Source organism: Somniosus microcephalus, chromosome 6 (assembly GCF_052327205.1).
Source record: "Somniosus microcephalus isolate GS21.2 chromosome 6, FLI_Smic_1.0, whole genome shotgun sequence".
Classification (NCBI taxonomy): domain Eukaryota; kingdom Metazoa; phylum Chordata; class Chondrichthyes; order Squaliformes; family Somniosidae; genus Somniosus; species Somniosus microcephalus.
The window spans coordinates 32026612-32049080 of NC_140992.1; the positions used below are offsets into that span (position 1 = coordinate 32026612).

The 22469-nt window shown below is 45.6% G+C and overlaps 1 protein-coding gene across 1 annotated transcript in view; it reads left to right on the plus strand.

Annotated features, from left to right (window-relative positions):
* LOC147115586 (uncharacterized) overlaps positions 1–22469 on the plus strand; it is a 217811-nt gene that overhangs the window by 50491 nt on the left and 144851 nt on the right. The window contains exon 3 of the mRNA XM_085989605.1: positions 7393–7470. Within this exon, the coding sequence (XP_085845731.1) occupies positions 7393–7470 (78 nt within the window). The remainder of the gene's footprint in view (positions 1–7392; positions 7471–22469) is intronic.

The window sequence follows — 22469 nt, forward strand, 5'->3', positions numbered from 1 at the left end:
TCCTCCCCGTATCCACTCGATCAAGCCCCCTCACAATCTTCTATGTTTTGATAAGATCGCCTCTCATTTTTCTGAATTACAATGAGTAGAGGCCCAACCTACTCAACCCTTCCTCATAAGTCAACCCCCTCATCTCCGGAATCAACCGAGTGAACCTTCTATGAACTGCCTCGAGAGTAAGTATATCTTTTCTTAAATATGGAAACCAAAACTGTACGCAGTATTCCAGGTGTGGCCTCACCAGTACCCTGTATAACTGAAGCAAGACTTCCCTGCTTTTATACTCCATCCCCCTTGCAATAAAAGCCAAGATTCCATTGGCCTTCCTGATCACCTGCTGTACCTGCATTCTGTGTTTCATGCACCAGGACCCCCAGATCCCTTTGTACTGTAGCACTTTGCAGTTTCTTTCCATTTAGATAATAACTTGCTCTCTGATTTTTTCTGCCAAAGTGCATAACCTCACACTTTCCAACATTATATTCCATCTGCCAAATTTCTGCCCACTCACTTAGCCTGCCTATGTCCTTTTGCAGGTTTTTTATGTCCTCCTCACTCACTGCTTTCCCTCCCATCTTTGTATCGTCGGCAAACTTGGATACGTTGCACTTGGTCCCCTCCTCTAAATCGTTAATATAGATTGTAAAGAGTTGGGGTCCCAGCACTGACCCCTGTGGAACACCACTAGTTACTGATTGCCAACCCGAGAATGAACCATTTATCCCAACTCTCTGTTTTCTGTTAGATAGCCAATCTTCCACCCATGCCAGTATATTACCCCCAATCCCGTGATTTTTTATCTTGTGCAGTAATCTTTTGTGTGGCACCTTGTCAAATGCCTTTTGGAAGTCCAAATACACCACATCCACTGGTTCCCCTTTATCCACCCTGTTTGTTACGTCCTCAAAGAATTCGAGCAAATTTGTCAAACATGACTTCCCCTTCATAAAACCATGCTGACTCTGTCCGATTAAATTATGCTTATCCAAATGTCCTGTTACTGCTTCCTTAATAATGGACTCCAACATTTTACCAACCACAGATGTTAGGCTAACTGGTCTATAGTTTCCAGCCTTTTGTCTACCTCCCTTTTTAAATAAGGGCGTTACATTAGCAGTTTTCCAATCTGCTGGGACCTTTCCTGAATCCAGGGAGTTTTGGAAAATTACCACCAATGCATCCGCAATCCCTACCGCTACCTCTCTCAAGACCCTAGGATGTAAGCCATCAGGTCCAGGGGATTTATCCGCCTTAAGTCCTATTATCTTACCGAGTACCATCTCCTTAGTGATTTTAATCGTGTTTAGCTCCTCCCCCCCTATAGCCCCCTGTTTGTCCAGTGTTGGGATATTTTTAGTGTCCTCTACTGTAAAGACTGATACAAAATATTTGTTCAGCGTTTTTGCCATCTCCATGTTCCCCACTACTAATTTCCCGGTCTCGTCCTCTAAGGAACCAACATTCACTTTAGCCACCCTTTTTCTTTTTATATAACTGTAGAAACTCTTGCTATCTGTTTTTATATTTTTTGCTAGTTTACTTTCATAATCTATCTTCCCTTTCTTAATTAATCTTTTAGTTATTCTTTGCTGGCTTTTAAATGCTTCCCAATCTTCTATCCTCCCACTAGATTTGGCTACTTTATATGCCCTTGTTTTCAGTCGGATACTGTCCTTTATTACTTTACTTAGCCAACTGCTGCTGGGTTGGGTGGGAAAATGGTGCAGCTGCCCCTCCTCCCCCTGGTTGGAATTTCAAACTTAAGCTCGTTGAGGTGGAAAACCAGGTATCCCCCAAATGGCCCCTAACCCAGCACAACTCTTCCATAATTATGTGTTCCCCCCGACAGCCAAAATTTGTAGGCTCTGCTACAATAGGAAATATTAGATGCTTTGTGACGTAAGAAAACTACTAGGCACTTGGTCTAAGCATTAAACAAAGCTTTAACCAACTGTTTTACAACATGGAGGTCTAGTTGTGTCCTTCACTAGTTCCTGTTAAGAATGTCCTGCGCAAGCTGGGCCCGCGCCCGAGTATTTATACTCTCCCTGGACAGCGCCACCCGTAAGCTGCTCAGTATTATTTCATAAGTCTTTCTTTCATGAATGACTTATTCATGTCACTTTGCGGTTGGATTGTGAAACTATCACCGTCTTTGTAGCACAAGTATGAATTGCCTTATCGTGAGGCAGAAACAAGTGACTGAAAATTCAGAAAATGTGTGAGCATTTGGAGTAAAGAATCTTAACTCGCCTCATCATCACGGATGCTGCCTGGCCTGCTGAGTTTTTCCAGCATTTTCTGTTGTTAACTCATCTCTTATTCTTCAACAGCTATAGGAATGTAGATAACTCTGAAGTCATTAAGTGGGATGGGTTACTACCATCTGAGAGGTCAGGGATTTGTTGTTGATACAGCAACAGGCATTATTCGCTCAAAGGACTTTTGGTTAGAGTTGTTAGATGCTGCCCCAATGTTTAATTATTGTAAGTCCTGAGAAATCTGCCCCGAGAAAAGATAACAAAAATGTCAAACTTGGTGCCACTGCAGGAAATTCTAGAGATACTTTATCACAAATGCTGAGAAGCTACATCAGCCAATCAATTAGCTGAGTTATAAAAAATCTGCTCTTACACATCATCTGAAACACGAATCACTGGTAATGTGATTATAGAAAGGTTACTAGTGTGTACACATATTAAAGTTTATCGTGTATATGTATTTCATAAAATTGAGTGTTAACACACTGAAGGTTGAGAGTATAAATACCTTAAAACCATTCTTTACATGCTGCACATGAGCATGTAATAAATTAAGACCCAACTAGAAAGCAGTAGCCTTTTTAAGATGTGTTTACGGTATGTATATAATGAAATCTTTATGATAATATCTTATTTGGGAGGCTGCAGGAAATGTTTTAACATCAATAGTTTATCTTACTCAAAAATCTGCTTAGACTTATCGGGCTATCCTAGTGCTCGCTAATTGTGTGAGCCAATGGAGATTGTGAATGATTTATAGGATCCTACAGGATCTTGCTTCTCAATTAGTTACACTGCCACACAGTGGAGATTAGAAACTAAAACATGAGTGTGAGAGTTACGGGAGGTGTTTTTTTTACATATATATATGTGTATATGTATGTATGTATATGTATGTGTGTATATGAAACTGACTTCAGTCCAAGGCTGCAAAAACTTGCTAACCAGCTTGGTGGACCGTGGGGGCCTGTGTGGAGGGAGGGAGGGGGGCGGGAGTTTGACCGTCAGCATTTTTGAGCCACGACCACTAGTGACAATTGCGAGGATAAGGCAATAAAAGGTGTTGTGTGTGAACTCCACAATAAGAAGTGACAATACACAAGAAGTGATGATAAAAAGAGATACTGTGTAATATGGAATCATGGAATGTTACAACACAGAAACAGACAATTTGGTGATGAAGTCTGCACTGGTGTTATTCTCAACATGAGACACCTAGTCTAAACCCATTCATCCGCTCACTCTCCATAGCAGCAGGCACCTCAAAGCACTGGAGAGGTACCACCAACGCTGCCTCCGCAAGATCCTGCAAATCCATTGGCAGGATAGGTGCACCAACGTCAGTGTTCTCGCTCAGGCCAACATCCCCAGCATTGAAGCTTTGACCATGCTCGATCAGCTCCGACGGACGGGCCACATCGTCCGTATGCCCGATACGAGACTCCCAAAACAAGCGCTCTACTCGGAGCTCCGGCACGGCAAGAGAGCCCCAGGTGGGCAGAGGAAACGCTTCAAGGACACCCTCAATGCCTCCTTGAAAAAGTGCAACATCCCCACCGACCCCTGGGAATCCCTGGCCCAAGGCCGCACAAAGTGGAGGAGAAGCATCTGGGAAGGCGCCAGACACCTCGAGTCTCTTCGCCGGGAGCAAGTGGAAGCCAAGTGGAAGGAGCGCACGTCAACCCAAGCACCCCGCCCACCCACCCCTTCAACCACCGTCTGCCCCACCTGTGACAGAGACTGTAGGTCCCGCATTGGACTCATCAGTCACCTGAGAACTCATTTTTAATGTGAAAGCAAGTCATCCTACAACACAGGACTACTTGCATGCCAAACAACGGAAGCAACATGCGATAGACAGAGCTAAGCGATCTCACAACCATCGGATCAAATCAAAGCTCTGCAGTCCTGCCACATCCAGTCGTGAGTGGTGGTGGACAATTAAACCGTTAACAGGAGGAGGAGGCTCCAAAAATATCCCCATCCTTAATGAGGGTGGAGCCCAGCACGTGAGTGCAAAAGACAAGGCTGAAGTATTTGCAACTATCTTCAGCCAGAAGTGCCGAGTGGGTGATCCATCTCGGCTTCCTCCTGAGGTCCCCAGCATCACAGATGCCAGTCTTCAGCCCATTCAATTCACTCCACGTGATGTCAAGAAACGGCTGAAGACACTGGATACTGCAAACGCTATGGGCCCTGACAACATTCCGGCAATATTACTGAAGACTTGTGCTCCAGAACTAGCTGCGCCCCTAGCCAAGCTGTTCCAGTACAGCTACAACACTGGCATCTACCCGGCAATGTGGAAAATTGCCCAAGTATGTCCTGTCTACAAAAAGCAGGACAAATCCGACCTGGCCAATTACCGTCCCATCAGTCTACTCTCAATCATCAGCAAAGTGATGGAAGGTGTCGTCGACAGTGCTATCAAGCGGCACTTACTCAGCAATAACCTGCTAACTGACGCCCAGTTTGGGTTCCGCCAGGGCCACTCAGCTCCTGGCCTCATTACAGCCTTGGTCCAAACATGGACAAAAGAGCTGAACTCAAGAGGTGAGGTTAGAGTGACTGCCCTTGACATCAAGGCAGCATTTGATCGAGTGTGGCATCAAGGAGCCCTAGCAAAACTGAAGTCAATGGGAATCAAGGGGAAAACTCTCCATTGGTTGGAATCATACCTAGCACAAAGGAAGTTGGCTGTGGTTGTTGGAGGTCATTCATCTCAATCACATGACATCACTGCAGGAGTTCCTCAGGGCAGTGTCCTAGGCCCAACCATCTTCAGCTGTTTCATCAATGACCTTCCCTCCATCATAAGGTCAGAAGTGGGGATGTTCGCTGATGATTGCACACTGTTCAGCACCATTCGAGACTCGTCAGATACTGACGCAGTCCGTGTCCATATGCAGCAAGACCTAGACAACATTCAGACTTGGGCTGACAAGTGGCAAGTAACATTCGCACCACACAAGTGCCAGGCAATGACAAGCGAGACGCTAACCATCTCCCCTTGACATTCAATGGCATTACCATCGCTGAATCCCCCACTATCAACATCCTGGGGGTTACCATTGATCAGAAACTGAACTGGACCAGCCATATAAATACTGTGGCTACAAGAGCAGGCCAGAGGCTGGGAATTCTGTGGCGAGTGTCTCACCTCCTGACTCCCCAAAGCCTTTCCACCATCTACAAGGCACAAGTCAGGAGTGTGATGGAATACTCTCCACTTGACTGGATGAATGCAGCTCCAACAACACTCAAGAAGCTCGACACCATTCAGGATAAAGCAGCCCGCTTGATTGGCACTCCATCCACCACCTTCAACATTCACTCCCTCCACCACCGGCGCACTGTGGCTGCAGTGTGTACCATCTACAAGATGCACTGCAGTAACTCGCCAAAGCTCCTTCAACAGCACCTTCCAAACCCGTGACCTCTACCACTTAGAAGGACAAGGGCAGCAGACGCATGGGAACATCACCACCTACAAGTTCCCCTCCAAGCCACACACCATCCTGACTTGGACCTGTATCGCCGTTCCTTCACTGTCGCTGGGCCAAAATCCTGGAACTCCCTTCCTAACAGCATTGTGGGTGTACCTACACCATATGGACTGCAGCGGTTCAAGAAGGCGGCTCACCACCATCTTCTCAAGGGCAATTAGGGATGGGCACTAAATGCAGGCCTAGCCAGCAATGCCCACAACCCATCAATGAATAAAATTTTTTTTTAAAAATCCTCGGTTCCGAGGGACTGCCTAAGAAGAAGAAGAAGATATCCTTTAATATTTCTCTTTTTCAAACAACTAATTCCCTTTTAAAAGAATTTATGAACTCTGCTTCAACAGTTTGTGACAGATCGTTGCACATTTAATCACCCTCTGTCGATAGATTATTTTCTCTGATTTTTGTGATTATCTTAAATTTCCGTTGGCTTGTCACTGTGTTAACGGCCAGTGGAAACAATCCGTCACCTTATCATAACCCTTCAGACTCGTGAATATCTCTATCTGGTCACTCCTTAACCTTCTCCGCATTGATACTGGTAATATTTGTGCTATTATTGTTACTGAGAAGAGCAAGACCAGCAGCAACAGCAGCAGTAATCATTTTGCTGATTATCATTGCAAAGATATATTCCTGTCAGTCTAAGCTTTTGCGCTGATAGTACTAATTGGAGATGTTGCCAGCAGTCACTCAAGCGGCCTTCAGTGCCTAGATGTATGTGACCAGCTGGTGGAAGCATTTCCTCTTCTCTAACATGCTGGCGGTAATAACACAAGCAACCCCAACTCTGCCTGATTAGGACCAGCTAGATTCTTCTGCAGGGGTATCGATTAAAATTCTCTTCACAGAACAAGGCATGCCAGTACTTTAAGCAAAAGCAAACCTTCTCAACACTGAACTGACTATTCAGTGCCCATCAGGGAACAGTCGAGCGCCAAGTCGCTTGCACCCAACTCCCTGCTCCCAGAGCACAAGCAGAGTTTTCTTATACACCAAACATAAGCCCCAAATTTAAGCCTCCAACCGCACCCCGTGGAAGGCAAGCATGGGAAGTGCAGGGGGTTAAAATCTAGGTGCTTGGCACTCACCAGACCCACGCTGTACACCTGGACCGTGCCATTTTGATTGGCACGTTTCAGGCGGCGTGTGAAGCCCTCTCCCCACGCAGGGCGGCACCTCATTAAGATTCAAAAGTCGAGGTCTGATGATGTCATTCAGCCCCAGACGACATGTTTACCTGCAGCAGTGAGATCAGCACCTGCTTCCAGGCTCGCCAGGGAATCCCAGCGGCCAGGGGTAGCGTTCCCGTAAGAAGAGGGACGGAAAATTAATTTTATATTTTGAAGGTTTTCCTTGTGAGCCAGGAGGAGCAGGAGTGCTCCACCTGGCCCCACAAGGAATCCTTAGGCTTCCCTTGCCCCGGAATTCTCACCATCACCTTGGATGCCACTTCTTGAATTGCTTTGCTAGGGTCCATTCCCGCAGGTCCATGGCGGCCTTTCTGATGAGCCATTGATTAAGAACGTTCACAACTTGCTTTAGACGCGCATGTTTATTAACTGTTGCTTTGTTGATATTTTCTACATTTTATCTGCCTCTCACCAGCGATTTTCCTGTTTCAGGGTAAGATTGGCTACACTGGTCCCTGTGAAGGAAGAGATTGTTCGGTCTGTCAGTGCTTCCCAGCTAAAGGATCCCAGGTATGTGAAAAGCCCAACAAAGCCAAAGGCAATATTTTCTCTGTCTCTCTTTGGTGTTTGTGTAACTAATTGAGACACGGCACACCACCTCGCACACTAACTCATTCATTGCCAGGATCTCAGAAGCTATAAAATTCTTTTCCTCCTTCAGTGTTGCTATCTTGATACAAATAGAGGATTTGAGAATCTTGGCATTACCTAGCCACTGCTTCTTGATTTGCTTCACCTTTTCTCCTACTCTTTTCACCCTTGCTGGTGTCCTGCATCATGGGTGTTGTCCTCCTTCACTTTGATTCTTCAGTAAAAATACGCAATTTCCTCTTATTTTAAAGGAGTGACGCAATCTTCCCTGATAACACTCCGTGGGAGAGATTTTCCTCTGAGTTACTGTCTGTTTAGGGCAGCAGAAAGAGCAGAATGTTTTTTTTTTATGGCTACCACCTCAAATCTGGCTGCAAAAAATTACACCTGCATTCTCCTCCCCCTTAAAAAAAACCCAGTCCCTTTTTAAGACCCATCAATAGTGGTTACCATCCCATGTAAATTGAACCAATGGGACATGGCCTGTCCTATTTTTTTTCTATATATTAGAATAATGGATCCCTGAGATGAGTTACTATGTGCACATAATTAAGAAGGTTAGATGACCACGTAAAAAGCACGGGGAAATACTATGCGGTTTATAACTGTCAGATTAGATTACACCCTCAAAATTACTCCATGAATTTATTATTATGCGTGTTTTAATATGAGGTGGGCATTCTCAATACCAGTGTATTGATATCATCGATGTGTGGTAGTGTGTTCATCGAAGAGGGTGAATTATTGTGATCTCATCTCGACAACTTTACCAAGAACCAGTCTGTAATTGACTTCCGGGAAATTCTTTCCCCGATGTATTGCAATGGAATGAGATGATAGATAGAGCAAGCTCTGACACGCAGCTGGAATCATTGAACAAGCTGACATCTCCCAGCCGAGGCCAATTTCATAGCATTGCTGGTCCGCTGACAAGATCAAGCTAACCAAATGATAAAAAAGCAGGTGTTGGGTACAATAGCTTTTTAGGGATGGCAGGTACTGAGATCTTTCATATCTAGACAGCAACCTCACCCTGGAGACGTGATTGGGCTGCCAGTCTTCTCCAAGGTCATGACTGGAGCAGGTCATAGAAACATAGAAAAATAGGAGCAGGAGTAGGCCATTCGGCCCTTTGAGCCTGCTCCACCATTCAATATGATCATGGCTGATCCTCTATCTCAATACCATATTCCGTCTCTCTCCCCATACCCCTTGACACCTGTTTGTGTCTAGAAATCTATCTATTTCCTTCTTAAATATATTCAGTAACTTGGCCTCCACAGCCTTCTGTGGTAGAGAATTCCACAGGTTCACACCCTGAGTGAAGAAATGTCTCCTCATCTCAGTCCTAAATGTCCTACCCGTATCCTGAGATGGTCATTAAGAGTCGCTGATCTTTAAGCTAGGCGTGTGTGTATATGGCACGAAAACCTCAACAATCCCACATTCCTACACCGAATCCCAGTGGGGGTTATTGGAGGTCAGATTGGAGAGAGAGGAGTCTGCTACAAGACCCTCTCACTTCATTAGGGAACCCAGGATCATTGCTGCCACTTCCAAGGGTCTTCTGCCTACCTAGCGGCAATAAGTGGGGAAGATGGGAGGAAAGTCCTCCAGGGATATGGGCCCTGCCCCCTGCCCCCCGCACTCCCCCCACCCCCCCTACCCTCACTGCTATTTATATGCAGTGTGTGGGGCTGGATTGGCCAGCGGCAGCCCTGGCAGGGGAAGGAGCAGGAGCAAGGGAGGGAAATCATGGTCGGTACGCTGAGGTAACAGTGGGCCTCACCACCTGCATTTTCCATCATTTTCTGCTGCGATCCCATCCAGTTTCCGGGTGGGATCATGGAGGAGCCAATGGCCCAGAAATTCGGGTTGGGGGCTACCCGCGGGTGCAAGTCCCCGACCTGCACATACCTACCGCGCCGGCCGTTGTGCTGTGGACCCGCGTGGGATTTCGATCCTGGGCCTCCTCCAGCTGCTGGCGCGCAGTGCTTGCGTATCCCAGGGGCGCAGTTAGTTCGATGCGTCCCCTGGGATCACGTGGGCCATGGAGAGCCAATGGTAGCAGGGAATGCTTCATTCATAAGTTTGACAGGACCTGTCAAACCTATAAATACCATAAGCCCCAAAACATCACTAAATCTTCAAATACATTTTTTTTTAAATCACGGCCTAGAAATTCGGTGGGCTGCGCCACCAGTTAGCGCCCAAAGAGGGCACTTAGTGGGTTTAGCACCACTGGCCACGCCCCCCGTGAAATTTAGAGGGGCACTAATGGCGGCGTTAGCCTGTAGTGCTGCACCGCCACCGATGATGTCATCGGTGTGCGCAGTGCCCCGCTACCGCCCCGATCACGATATTTGGTAGCGCCCCCCGCTGTAACGCCGGTCGCAATTTGCGACCGGTTCAGGGGGGCCTACCTGCAGCGGTTGAGGCGCTAATTAAAGGGGAGGTGCGGGGCGGCCATTTTTTTTGTTGGCCGCCTGCCAGCACCTCCTCGTGCCGCCGTCCCCGGCCTCCAGAGCCGCCCCCCCCCCCCCCGCGTTGTGCCGGCTGTGTCCCAAGAGCCCGGCACTTCTCCTCGGTGCCGGGCTCTTTTGCCAGTACTCGCGATCTCTGATCGCGCTGCTGCAGGCCCCTCCCCTTTAAGAAGGGGAGGAAGGCCTGCAGTACCGCAGTGTACCGTGCCGCAGCATCTGGCGCTGCAGCACGTTGCGCTGCGATTTTCAGTTGCAGCGCCCCAAGAGGGATGCGGGGCGCCTCGAGCAGCGCCCCCTTTCCGTTTGGGGCGCTGAAACTGAATTTCTGGCTGGCACTCGCGGCTCCATCCGGGGCAGTACTTCCGGCGCCACCGAATTTCTAGGCCCACATTTTTAAAATAAACTATAAATTACATGAAATAACTATTTTAAACAATAGGATGACTTTAGGAAGTTGCTTCATTCTGCTTTCTCTATTGCCTCTGCTGTCTCCTAGTGGCTATTTGGTGCCATTTCCAGTAATTTCCTGTTTCATATTATTTTTACTGGTTCTTTGGAAATAAATTGTCAAAAATGTAAATTATTTTCTTATTTTTTTCTTTGTTATTTTCTATGCTTTCTATCTTGCTTTCCATTCCACTATGCTCTGTTTCTCCAAATAAAATGAGACAGCCTGACCTATTCCATAACTGGGTAAAGGGACAGCTGAACAGCAGCCTTGGGCTTACACTGGCTCATCCCTGTGAAGAAATGAGTGGCATTACCATGACATTTCTCCCAATGGCATAGATGAGAGGTATCTGGAAACTGAAAACTCACCTCTCATCTCGCAGTGGCACAACATGTCAGAGCTCCAATGCTAGTGTACTGACATCGCCAATCTCCCTTTCCACTCAAGTCCTTGAACGTGCTCTTGCCTCCCAAATCCGTCCCCATCTTTCCCGGATGTTTGAGTCCCTCCAATCAGGTTTCCGCCCCTGCCACTGTACCGAAACAGCTCTCATCAAAGTCACAAATGACATCCTTTGTGACTGTGACCGTGGTAAACTTTGCCTTCTCGCCCTTCTCGACCTGTCTGCAGCCTTTGACAGGGTTGACCGCACCATCCTCCTCCACCGCCTCTCCTCCGTCGTCCAGCTGGGTGGACTGCACTCGCCTGGTTCCATTCTTATCTATCCAGTCGTAGCCAGAGAATCAACTGCAACGGCTTGCCTTCCTGCTCCCGCACTGTTACCTCTGGTGTCCCCCAAAGGTCTATCTCTGGTCCCCTCCTATTTCTCATTTACATGCTGCCTCTCGATGACATCATCTGAAAACACAACGTCAGGTTCCACATGTACGCTGATGACACCCAGCCCTATCTCACTACCACCTTCTCAACCCCTCCACTGTCAGACTGCTTGAGCAGAAATTTCCTCCGACTAAATATTGAGAAGACCGAAGCCATTTTCTTCGGCCCCCGCCACAAACTCCGTTCCCTAGCCACCGACTCCACCTCTCTCCCTGGCAACTGTCTGAGGCTGAACCAGACTGTTTGCAACCTTGGTGCCGTATTTGACCCTGAGCTTCAGATCATGTAGCCACTCCATAACCAAGACCGCCTACTTCCACCTCCATGACATCACCTGACTCCGCCCCTGCATCAACTCATTTGCTGCTGAAACCCTCATCCATGCCTTTGTTACCTCGAGACTTGACTATTCCAACGCACTCCTGGCCGGCCTCCCATCTTCCACTCTACATAAACTTGAGCTTATCCAAAACTCTGCTGCCCGTATTCTAACTCACACCAAGTCCCGTTTACCCATCAACCCTGTGCCGGCTGACATACATTGGCTCCCGGTTAAGCAAAGGCTCGATTTTAAAGTTCTCATCTTTGTTTTCAAATCCCCCCATGGCCTCGCCCCTCCCTATCTCTGTAACCTCCTCCAGCCCTACAACCCTGCAAGATATCTGCACTCTTCCAATTTTGGCCTCTTGCGCATCCCCGATTTCAATCGCTCAATCTTTGGCAGCCGTGCCTTTAGCTGCCAAGGCCCTAAGCTCTGGAATTCTCTCCCTAAGCCTCTCTGCCTCTCTTTCCTCCTTTAAGACACTTCTTAAAACCTACCTCATCTGTCCTAATATGTGTCAAATTTTGTTTGATAACTCTCCTGTGAAGCGCCTTGGGACATTTTACTACGTAAATATGCTACATAAATACAAGTTGTTGTCATTGTTATTGTACCATTACAACTCCCTTTTACACCATTAAAGTGATCATTGAGTAGTTAGCTTTTAACTCATTATCCCCTCATTTCTTGCCGTGTTTACTTGGAGTTCCAGCTCCATCAACTAGAAAAAGGTTTGCAGATGGTGATACAAAGTACTGAAGCATAGGGGGTGAAATTCAGCTTCGGTTGGGGTGCAAAACAGGCGGTAGTGGATTGGCAGCCTGTTATCCACATTGCTCAAATTTCCTTTCCATTGAAGTCAATGAAATCTGGTGGGTGTGTCATGGGTAGCCAATCTGCTACCAACCTGTTTGTACCTTTGCTGAAGTTAAATGTCACCCTGATAGTGTGTAATATATATGTGCAGTGCATATATAGATATTTAAAGTGGATATCATAAGTTGATTAAGGTCGTGGGTATCTTAGATAAGACTTAAAGGTGGATAAGGAATTATCTGAAAGAGAGGAAGCAGTGGGTACTAGTTAGATGAGTGATGTCAGTCTAAGGAGATGTACTGAGTGAAGTACTCAAGTAATGATAGAAACACAGAAGATAGGAGCAGGAGTAGGCCATTTGGCCCCTCGAGCCTGCTCCGCCATTCAATGCGATCATGGCTGATCATCCAAACTCAGTACCCGGTCCCTGCTTTCTCCCCATACCCCTTGATCCCTTTAGCCTTAAGAAATATATCCAACTCCTTCTTGAATATAACAGAAAAATAAACTATTTGAATTAATTAATTAATTACAATAATGAGAGAATCCGCTGCAAGCAGGGTTCAAACCTGGGTAGGGAAACCCCATTGGATTTCAAGTCCAACACCTTAACCACTCGGCCATTGCAACTGATGTAGGGGTACCAACTGTTTCTGATCTACATAAGTGATTTGAACTCAGAAAATCAGTCTAAGTTGGTTGAATTCACAGATGATACTAAACTAGAGGAGGCAATAGAGTCCATTAAGCAACTGAGGAATTGTAGAAATAGGCAACATTTGCAATGGGATAGAACCATGGCTGATGAAATTCAATACAGATAAATGGAAGGGTTTACAAATTGGAAGGAAAAATGGGGAACATACTCAAGATATGGCATTGAATTAGTTAGGGAGAGGCTGAAAGAATCCTGGGAGTGAATGCATATTCAACACTATGACCAGTCATTGCAGAGCAGCAACAACAGTTGAAACTGACATCCAAGCAATATGCAGATTTAATCTGAGTTAATAATATCTCACATACCCCAAAATATAATCGAGATTGTTCATTACTGTACTTATATAGCCTGCTTACAAGGAAAAAAACTAATAGGATACAAACGTTGCTTAATCCTATTAGATCTTGGGGTTTTTGTGGGATATCTTTTCTTCCCCAATCATTCTTTTCTGTAAAGAATATTAAGAAAGAAAGAAGGACTTGCATTTATATAGCACCCTTCATGACCACCGGACGTCCCAAAGCACTTTACAGCCAATGAAGTACTTTTTGAAGCGTAGTCACTGTTGTAACGTGGGAAATGCAGCAGCCAATTTGCAGACAGTAAGCTCCCACAAACAGCAATGTGATAATGACCAGATAATCTGTTTTATAGTGATGTTGATTGAGGGATAAATATTAGCCAGGACACCAGGGATAACTCCCCTGCTCTTCTTCTAAATAGTGCCACAGGATCTTTTACATCCACCTGAGAGAGCAGATGGAGCCTCGGTTTAACGTCTCATCTGAAAGACGGCACCTCAACAGTGCAGCACTCCCTCAGTACTGCACTGGAGTGTCAGCCTAGAATTTTGTGCTCAAATCTCTGGTTTCTTGTATATTGGGAGTGGTGTTTTATATCATGCTACTAGAACAGGATTATAAGAGTCGATAGTTTTACTGAGACAAAATAAAACTTGTATATATCATGTGATAATACACCTGCACTTGTATATACCTGTAGTAACATAGGTATTGCCTGCTTGCATAAATAGTGTGTTCATAGAGTCTGAGTGGAAACTTGGTTATCACATTCAATTATACCATACAATAAGCCCTGTTTATTTCTTCAATCTGTGATAATCCACCAATATGGTGAACAAATATATTTATCAGAATAGATCAAACAGTAAAGACAAAGTGGAATAATAAGGATTTTGGATGTGGCAGAATCATCTCAACTACAGGGACCATTAGAATTATATAGGGGCACTAGAGAGAGTGAGGGGATTAGGGAACAGTGGGAGAATGAGGGGGAGAGAAACAAAGTGAGAGTCAGAGAGAGGGAATGAAAGAAGGACAAAGGGAACAGGGAATGAAAGAGAAAAGGGAGAGGGGGAGTGAACGCATTAAGAAGAAATGAGAGTTGGGGAGGAAACGTTAGGACAGGTGGAGAGAGGGAATGAGAGAGGGAGATCAGGAATGACGGGGAACAAGAGATGCATCATGAGATAAAGGAAATGAGATGGGAGTTAGGTATGGAGAGAGAAGGAATGAGAGGGAGAGGGAATGAGGGAGAATGGAATGAGACAGTACAATACAGATTTCAATAAATAGTTTGAAACAAAACATATCAAAAGTCTTATTTATGGACTTTGTTAAGTCTGTGTGTTATAGTGATAATTACTACACAGACTACAAGAGTAAATTCAACAGGTCTTTACTGGTTGGAGGTCGGGACTATACTGAATACAATATTACTACACAGTGCTTATATACCGGTGTGGTCACCACCGGTATTACGTATACAGCAGCCAGAGAAAGTAGTACATCTCTTAAGGTGGAACAGGCTTAAGTTCTCTTAAGGTGGAACAGGTTACATACACCACAGACTTGGTTTCAAAATTTACTACATGGTAAACTTATAGTTACAGTGACAATATCTGTGAGCATGTAGCAAAGACAAAGTGGAATAATAAGGATTTTGGATTTGGTAGAATCATCTCAACTATAGGGACCATTCGAATTATACAGGGACACTAGAGAGAGTGAGGGGATTAGGAACAGTGGGAGAATGAGGGAGAGAGAAACAGAGTGAGACGGAGAAAGAGAATGAAAGAAGGACAAAGGGAACAAGGAATGAAAGAGAAAAGGGAGAGGGGGAGTTGTGACTTTTTGTTAGTATCTAATTTCTGTGTCCAGCTCTTGAGCTTTGAAGGCTGGCCACTACTGGTTAAGTGGACAAGTGCATCATGTTGGTAGAACCAAACGATAGGAAGAAGAAGGTCCCAGTTTCAATCCATGGTCTGCATTGAGTTAGCGGACAGTGAGAGTTCTGCAGTTAGTCTCAGCACTCCTCAGCGAGGAAAGATATAAATCAGCCAGGATTCTCACTCCTGATTGCTGTCCATGAACCCTGCTAGAAAGCCTGCACGTATAGAAATTGGGTGGCGAGAGGATTAAGCTCTCCATGGTCAAATAACCCATTGATAGTTATGGCCCAGGCTCACACAGAGGGTTTCAGGCAGGCTGTCTAACTTTCTCTTTTTGCAAAGCATCTATATTGGACAGTAAAAGTACAGGTTTTTATATACAGTCCGGTTTTCATTCCAGCGCAAACATCTCCGTGCAGTCAGTGCATGTATCCAATTAATCAACTTCATTGGGCATGGGGACATGTGACAGAAGCAGGCTGCAAGAAGGCACATGCAGATTTAGGTGTGTGAGGGCAGAAAACATGTAAATCGTTTAAAGTGACGCTGAGATGAATAGTAGGATTTACTGTTTGATCTATTATGCAGATACTTATAGAAGATTTCTTTTCCAACGGTGCAAGGTGCCTCTGACAGGAAAGACTACACTTCCCATGGTGCTGCATTCCAGTGCCCATGTACAATGACTCCACCCTCTGCACTCTGAAATGTCGACACAACCTGTGCTTGGACAGAACCTGCACTTAGGATGAGCCATGCCTCCACATTTACTGGTTTACCCGTAAAATACAACTGTTCCACTGTCACATTGAGCTTCTCTGTTAAAGTTAAATCATTTCTAACTGGTAACTAGACACGTGACTAATAATGTAAGTTCTTTATGGGAACATTTTCTCAAGCATAGAATTTTTCCAATGTATTTAAATCATTGCTACCGGGGCCACAATGGTTGGCTGCAGCTCACCGATACTATACTAATGAGGCCGGCAGATCCAATTTGGTCCTGCCACTGGCTTTATTAGGCGCGTGCAGTGTGTGTGGCATTCGAGCACGATCCAATTTCTAGGTCCAAGTGTCTTATCAATTTAGAAAATGCTGGAAATACTCAGCAGGTCAGGCAGCTTCTGTGGAGAGAGAAACAGCGTTAACGTTTCAGGTCTGTGACCCTTCGTCAGAACTGTTCTGACAAAGGGTCATCGACCTGAAACGTAAACTCTGTTTCTCTCTCCACAGAAGCTGCCTGACCTGCTGAGTATTTCCAGCATTTTCTGTTTTTATTTCAGATTTCCAGCATCCGCAGTATTTTGCTTTTGACTATCAATTTACTCCTGTTTACTCAAAAAAAAAGGTGGCAACTCCATTCAAACGTCAAGAATGGTCAGTTGGATGACCAGTTCCCTACCACTCCAATAGAACTATACCCCAGCATTCAGGGGAGGAGTAAAAGAAGAAAACGGGAGGAAAAATAAAGAGACTGTGACAGCAGTCGGTAAAGGCTCTGCCGCTTGGTGAGAATTACTAGCGAATGTACTCCCTGGAATATAAAAGGTTAAGGGGTGATTTGATTGAGGGTTTTTTTTTTAGGATTTTCAGAGGAATTGATAGGGTAGATAGAAAGAAACTTGACTACAGGACATGGAGACATAATCTTAAAATCAGAGTCAGGCCATTCAGGAGAGAAGTTAGGAAACGCTTCCACACGCAAAGGGTGGTAGAAGTGCGGAACTCTCGCCCACGAAAAGCAGTCGATGCGAGTTCAATTATTAATTTTGAGATCGCTAGATTTTTTCTAGCCAAGGGTATTACAGGATAGGGAGCCAAGGCAGGTGGATGGAGTTAGGATACAGATCAGCATGATTTCATTGAATGGGAGAACAGGCTCGAGGGGCTGAATGCCATACTCCTGTTCCTATGTTCCTCCTGATTGAAAATATGACTGTGGCTGGAGACTGTTCTGTTCTTGTGCAGTGTAGCTCCTCTCCCTGATCACGCATTAAAAAACTGCTTGGGTGGGCTGTGACGGAATCTTTACATTGCATGTTGCAGCACATACCTGTAATCACTCAAGGGTATGGAACACAAGCTGATTTTCTTTTAGCAGTTCTAACATTTTAAAACAGCTGCTCAGTAGCTGCAGTACTTTCTCACGGAAAAGTTCACATTCGCTTTGCATTTTATCTACAATCAACGTTTTAACCATCTCTCCAAGCTAGATATTGCTGTTTGCTGTATTTCTGGCTAGACATAATAATCCAGTAGCTGTCCAACTTCAAAGTATCAACTTTTTGGTAACCTAATTGAGTCCCAAGATTCTGAACATATTTCTTGATGCTGGAGTCCAGTGGAAAAATTCCACAGACTATGAGGCTTTCTTAAGTGTTATAGCGCAGAGCCTGATTTGTTTTAATGTATAACGTCCATCAGTGGTAAGGTGGAAATTTTCTGATTCTTTACACCAATGAAGCCACGTGAGCCAAGTGCTCATTTTTTTTCTATTAAGAGTACTCAAGCAAAAAACAAGTCTTTTTAGTTTAATAACTAGTTTAACTTAAAAGGATATAATGTGACTGTGTCGTTCCTGATTGCATTGTTCATAGGCTGATTGTACCACAGTACAATTATCATTTTGCTTTGTTGTGCTGTAAATTATTAACCAAAATCTGCCATCTATTAAAATCCATTTCATCAGAAGCTTTTATTATTAGGCACTTTGACAAATTTTGGGTCTGTACAAGATATTCTCTCTGGTTCAGTCATCAGCCATTCCAGTAGGCATACCTCGTATCCCTTGGGATCTGTAATCATTACCTAAAATCTAGTTAGCAATGGATAGTAACAATAAAATCCTCTCATTGGCCGCAATGATTGATGGCGGGTCGGGAACCCGCCTTCGTGTGAGTTTCAAGAGTGCCGGGTCTGTGATTTCATAACAGACTCGATACCAAGCGGGGGTAAGGGATTCAACTGCTATTTTGAGAGCCTTTTCCAATTTTCCAACATTTGATTCGGGTTTCACGCCGTTCAGGGATCATGCCAGGTAAGTGTGTTGGGAAGACCAACGAGCTGGAAACTTCACAGCTGCAACTGCAGTTTAAAAGCTGCACTCTCAAATCTGCTCAATTTCAGATGTCAGAGGTTGCAGATTTCATGATTTAGGAGACTGTCTTGAGGCTGTAAGTATCTGGTGTTAACTCTATATCCACTGTCACCTGCATTGCTGGACATAAAAGGCACCCTCACCCTTCACTGTGCCACTCAAAATGGGATCACACAAATGGCAATGATGTCAAACGTTCATAAAAGATTAATTTATCGCAACATAATAAAAGAACAGAAATTTAACATTGAATTCTATCAGAACGCCCAAGTGATTACCCTTGTGATCATTTATGTGGCAGCTTTCTCTTACGCGTGCTTCTACATGGTGCTAACCCTGTGGCTTCAACCGATGTAGAGGCAATCTGCTCACTTCCCTGCTGTGCCTGCTTAGACGCCTTTGGCGGTCGTCCTCTGGGTTTTGGAGCCTTTGAAGGCCCCGCCAAAGGCTGCTCCTCCTGCGGCTGCACAGGGGCAAACTTGGCCATCGCTGCTCCGGTAGTCATCTGGGGCTCTGACCGAGGGGTTGGCAAGGGGATGGAAGTTGGAGCGCTTGGAGAGGAGACCCCGCTTGCATGTCGCCTCCCACCATCATCTCTCTCATGGGCCACCCGCACTTCTCTGCTAGCAAGTAGCTGGAGATCAGCTTGCTGCACATCAGTGGGGCCATGAGGACCCGTGTCTGTACTGACAGTCCTCATAACAGGGACGTCCATGAACCTCTGGTTCCTCTCCATGATAGATTCCCATCTATCCTCCATAGCTGACCATCTATTTAGAAGAGTTACCATGTTCATTTGAGTCTGGTGATTTATATCCTCCATGGAGGTTGCCATCCTTTCTATGGCGGGACCTACATTTACCATTGCGTGCACCACGGTATTGCTCATGTTTGAGATGGACTCCTCTATTCTCTGCACACTCGCAGTCACCGTGGTTGCAAACCCAGTCAGAGCCTCCTGCACTTGTCCCTAAAGCTCCAGCACTGCTCTCTTTCTGGATGGCCTCCGAGGCTCAGTGTCTACATGCAGCTGAGCAGAGCTAGGAGCGTCCTGCGTCCTCCAATGAGGACTCTCCACTGCTGTCCTTGTCTCTACCATCTGCTCTTGCTCACTCATGAGTTGTGATACACCAGGTGACAACACTACTCTAACTCACGAATGACCCGCCATGGTGTGCATCACTGTGCTGATGCTGGGTGTGATCATTTCTGCTGATGCTGCTCCCTCAGACAATGCAGCATCCTCTGAGGAGTCCTCAGGCTCTTCCTCCTGGACAGTAGGGAGGGGGGCTCTTGATGGTCCTGTGGGAGCGTAAAGCCATGATTTAGACATGTGATATGTAGATTGCAGACACATCCCATCGTGCACATGATGAGCATTCAATTTCTAATGACATCAGATGCCATATGTGTCACTCATGAAAGTCAAATAAAATGAATGGAGAGTATTCTGTCTCCAGGTTTTTCAACTGAGTCCATCTCTCTGTCCCCCACTTCGAGCTGCTCCCCTGATCCCACAATTTCCAGAGTGGCCTCCTCAGTGTTGGTCAGCTGTGATAAGGATGGTGGTCCTCCTCCTGTTCTCTCCCTCTACCTCTTATTGTGGGTTCTTTTCTTCCTGCATTGAGGGCAAGAAGTGGAGTTTCAGTGAGAGTGATGGAATGAGTGTAAAGAATGGATAGGGTAGATGTTTAGAGGGAGACTGTGAAGGAGTGGGTTCCCATACTGAAGTTCCCTCCTTTTGAGTTGTTAGTTGTCAATGCATAACCTTGAGGGTGGGTGTGAGGGGCGCATAGTAAGATGGGGAAGTGAATCTGTGCATAGGGAGAAAGGGATGGGGGATGGTGCAAGGGATGTTGGGGTGAGTCAGGATGTGCAGCAGTAGAGTTGGCAATGCAGAGTGATGGGGATGTGATGACAGGCACAGCAGTATTAAGGTAAGTGAGCTTTTATACTCTATTTTCCAGAACACAGGAGATCATTGAACCTTTTCCTGCACTGGACCCAGGTGCGACTATACGCAGACCTGGCATTGACCTCCTCAGCTATTCGCAGCCAGGCTGCCTTTGTCTGCTGAGGAGGTTTCCCTCTTCCATCACCTGGGTATAGGACCTCCCGAGGTCCTCTGACTCCCTCCACAAGAACATGGAGGGAGTCCTCGTTGAAGCTGCCTTTTGTTTCTCTGCAGACATTGTGTTGAGAAGCAGCAGTTCGAAGCACCAGAAACGACCTGAGATCTAATGGGAAAATGGCCCCCTTAAATGCACTGGCTGCAAACACGTCAGCATATCAGCTGAACAGACCCGCACCTTGTGATCAGGGTGGGTAACCCACACGGCAGGTTTAACTAGGCCAATCAACTAAAAATTGTGTCAGCAGGCTGGCAGGAGCCAGCAGCGGGACGGGAACCCGCCCACTACCGTTCGCGACGCAAACCCGCCTCCAGGAAGAAAATCACGGCCATAGTGTGATCTCACATGCGACACAGTGCGTATTCTCATCTTTCAGAAAGCAGACTGATATGCACACTATTATTCCTCGTACCATCAGCATGATACAACACATAACTTTTTTTTACTTCAGTATAACCTAAACTTAACTTACAAGTCATCCATGTCTTACTCTGACTGTCCCAGACTCAAAACTGACCAAAGACAGCATTTATTAGAGACAGTGACAAAGATAGACCTCTGACCCTCCCTTAACACTCTCTGTTGAAGATTGCCCCACTAATAAAATCTACCACTTTGTAACAGAGACCGGACAAGTTCCCATTGTCTTAGAATGAATATATATAATTTTTAATGACTAACTCATTTCCCATCGGGACAACATATCAAAAGTCCTAACTGCTCAGCGTCTATGGGTTTTTTACTATCAAGTCATAAATGAATGCTGAAACCTTGGAAATTAACCTATTGTAACCTGAACCTGACTTCATATCAGAAACATATTATAAATTAAACTTTAATTCCCTTTAGGTCAAATAGGTGAAAATCTCAAAATGCTGCAGGCATCTTATTTTGTTGCAAAGGACAGTGACATTTCTTTTACTTTGTGTTCTTGAATGTGTTGGGAGTTCAGTCCAGGGGAAGCTGATCCCAATGAAGGGGTGGGTTGAGGAGTGGGTAGAGGTGAAATGACGAGGCCATTCCCAATGACACAAATTAACAATGGCGATTTCACCTGTCTCCATTACACAAACGTGCGATTCAGACTTGCTCCCAATACCTTTTATTTATTCTCGGAGCTTCACGCAGCTTCCACGGGTGATTGATTCTGCTCATAATTTTTTACTTGTCTTATTTGACCCTGCACTGAGCTTCAAACCCCATATTCTATACATGATCAAAACCACCTGTATCTTTCTCCGTCCTTACTGCCCCCTCCTCCTGCTGGGGAAACCCTCATTTACGCTTTCATCACCTCCAGGCTTGACCTTTCCAATGCTCTCTCAACAACCTCCTGAACTTCACTCTACGCAAACCCTAACTACTGTAATATAAAATTCTGTCACCTGAATGCTATCCCACTTGCCTATCTCCCCTGCCCTCCTCCACTGGCTCCCCATCCCCCAATGCATTGAATTCAAAATCTTTGTCCTTGTTTACAAAATCCTCCAGATGTTTGCTCACCCCCACATTTGCAACCTTCTCTAGCTCTACATGCCAGTACATGCCCTCCACTCTTCTGACTCTGGCCTCCTATGCCTCGCCCCCATTCCCTCCACTCCATCTTTGGTGGTATAGGCTTCAGCTGTGTTGGTCCTAAACTCGGGAATTTTTCCTTGAAATCCCTCTGCCCTGCTACTTTGCAACCTGATGTAATAAAACTCACTACGCACTTGGTTTGAGTATAAAGCAAGGCTTTAATCAACTTGCTTCAGAACATGGAGGTCTAGTTGTACTTCACTAGTTCCTTGTCTTACAAACTGTCCCTGGAAAGCTGGGCCCACGCCTGAGTATTTATACTCCTTGGACGGCGCCACCAGCTGGCT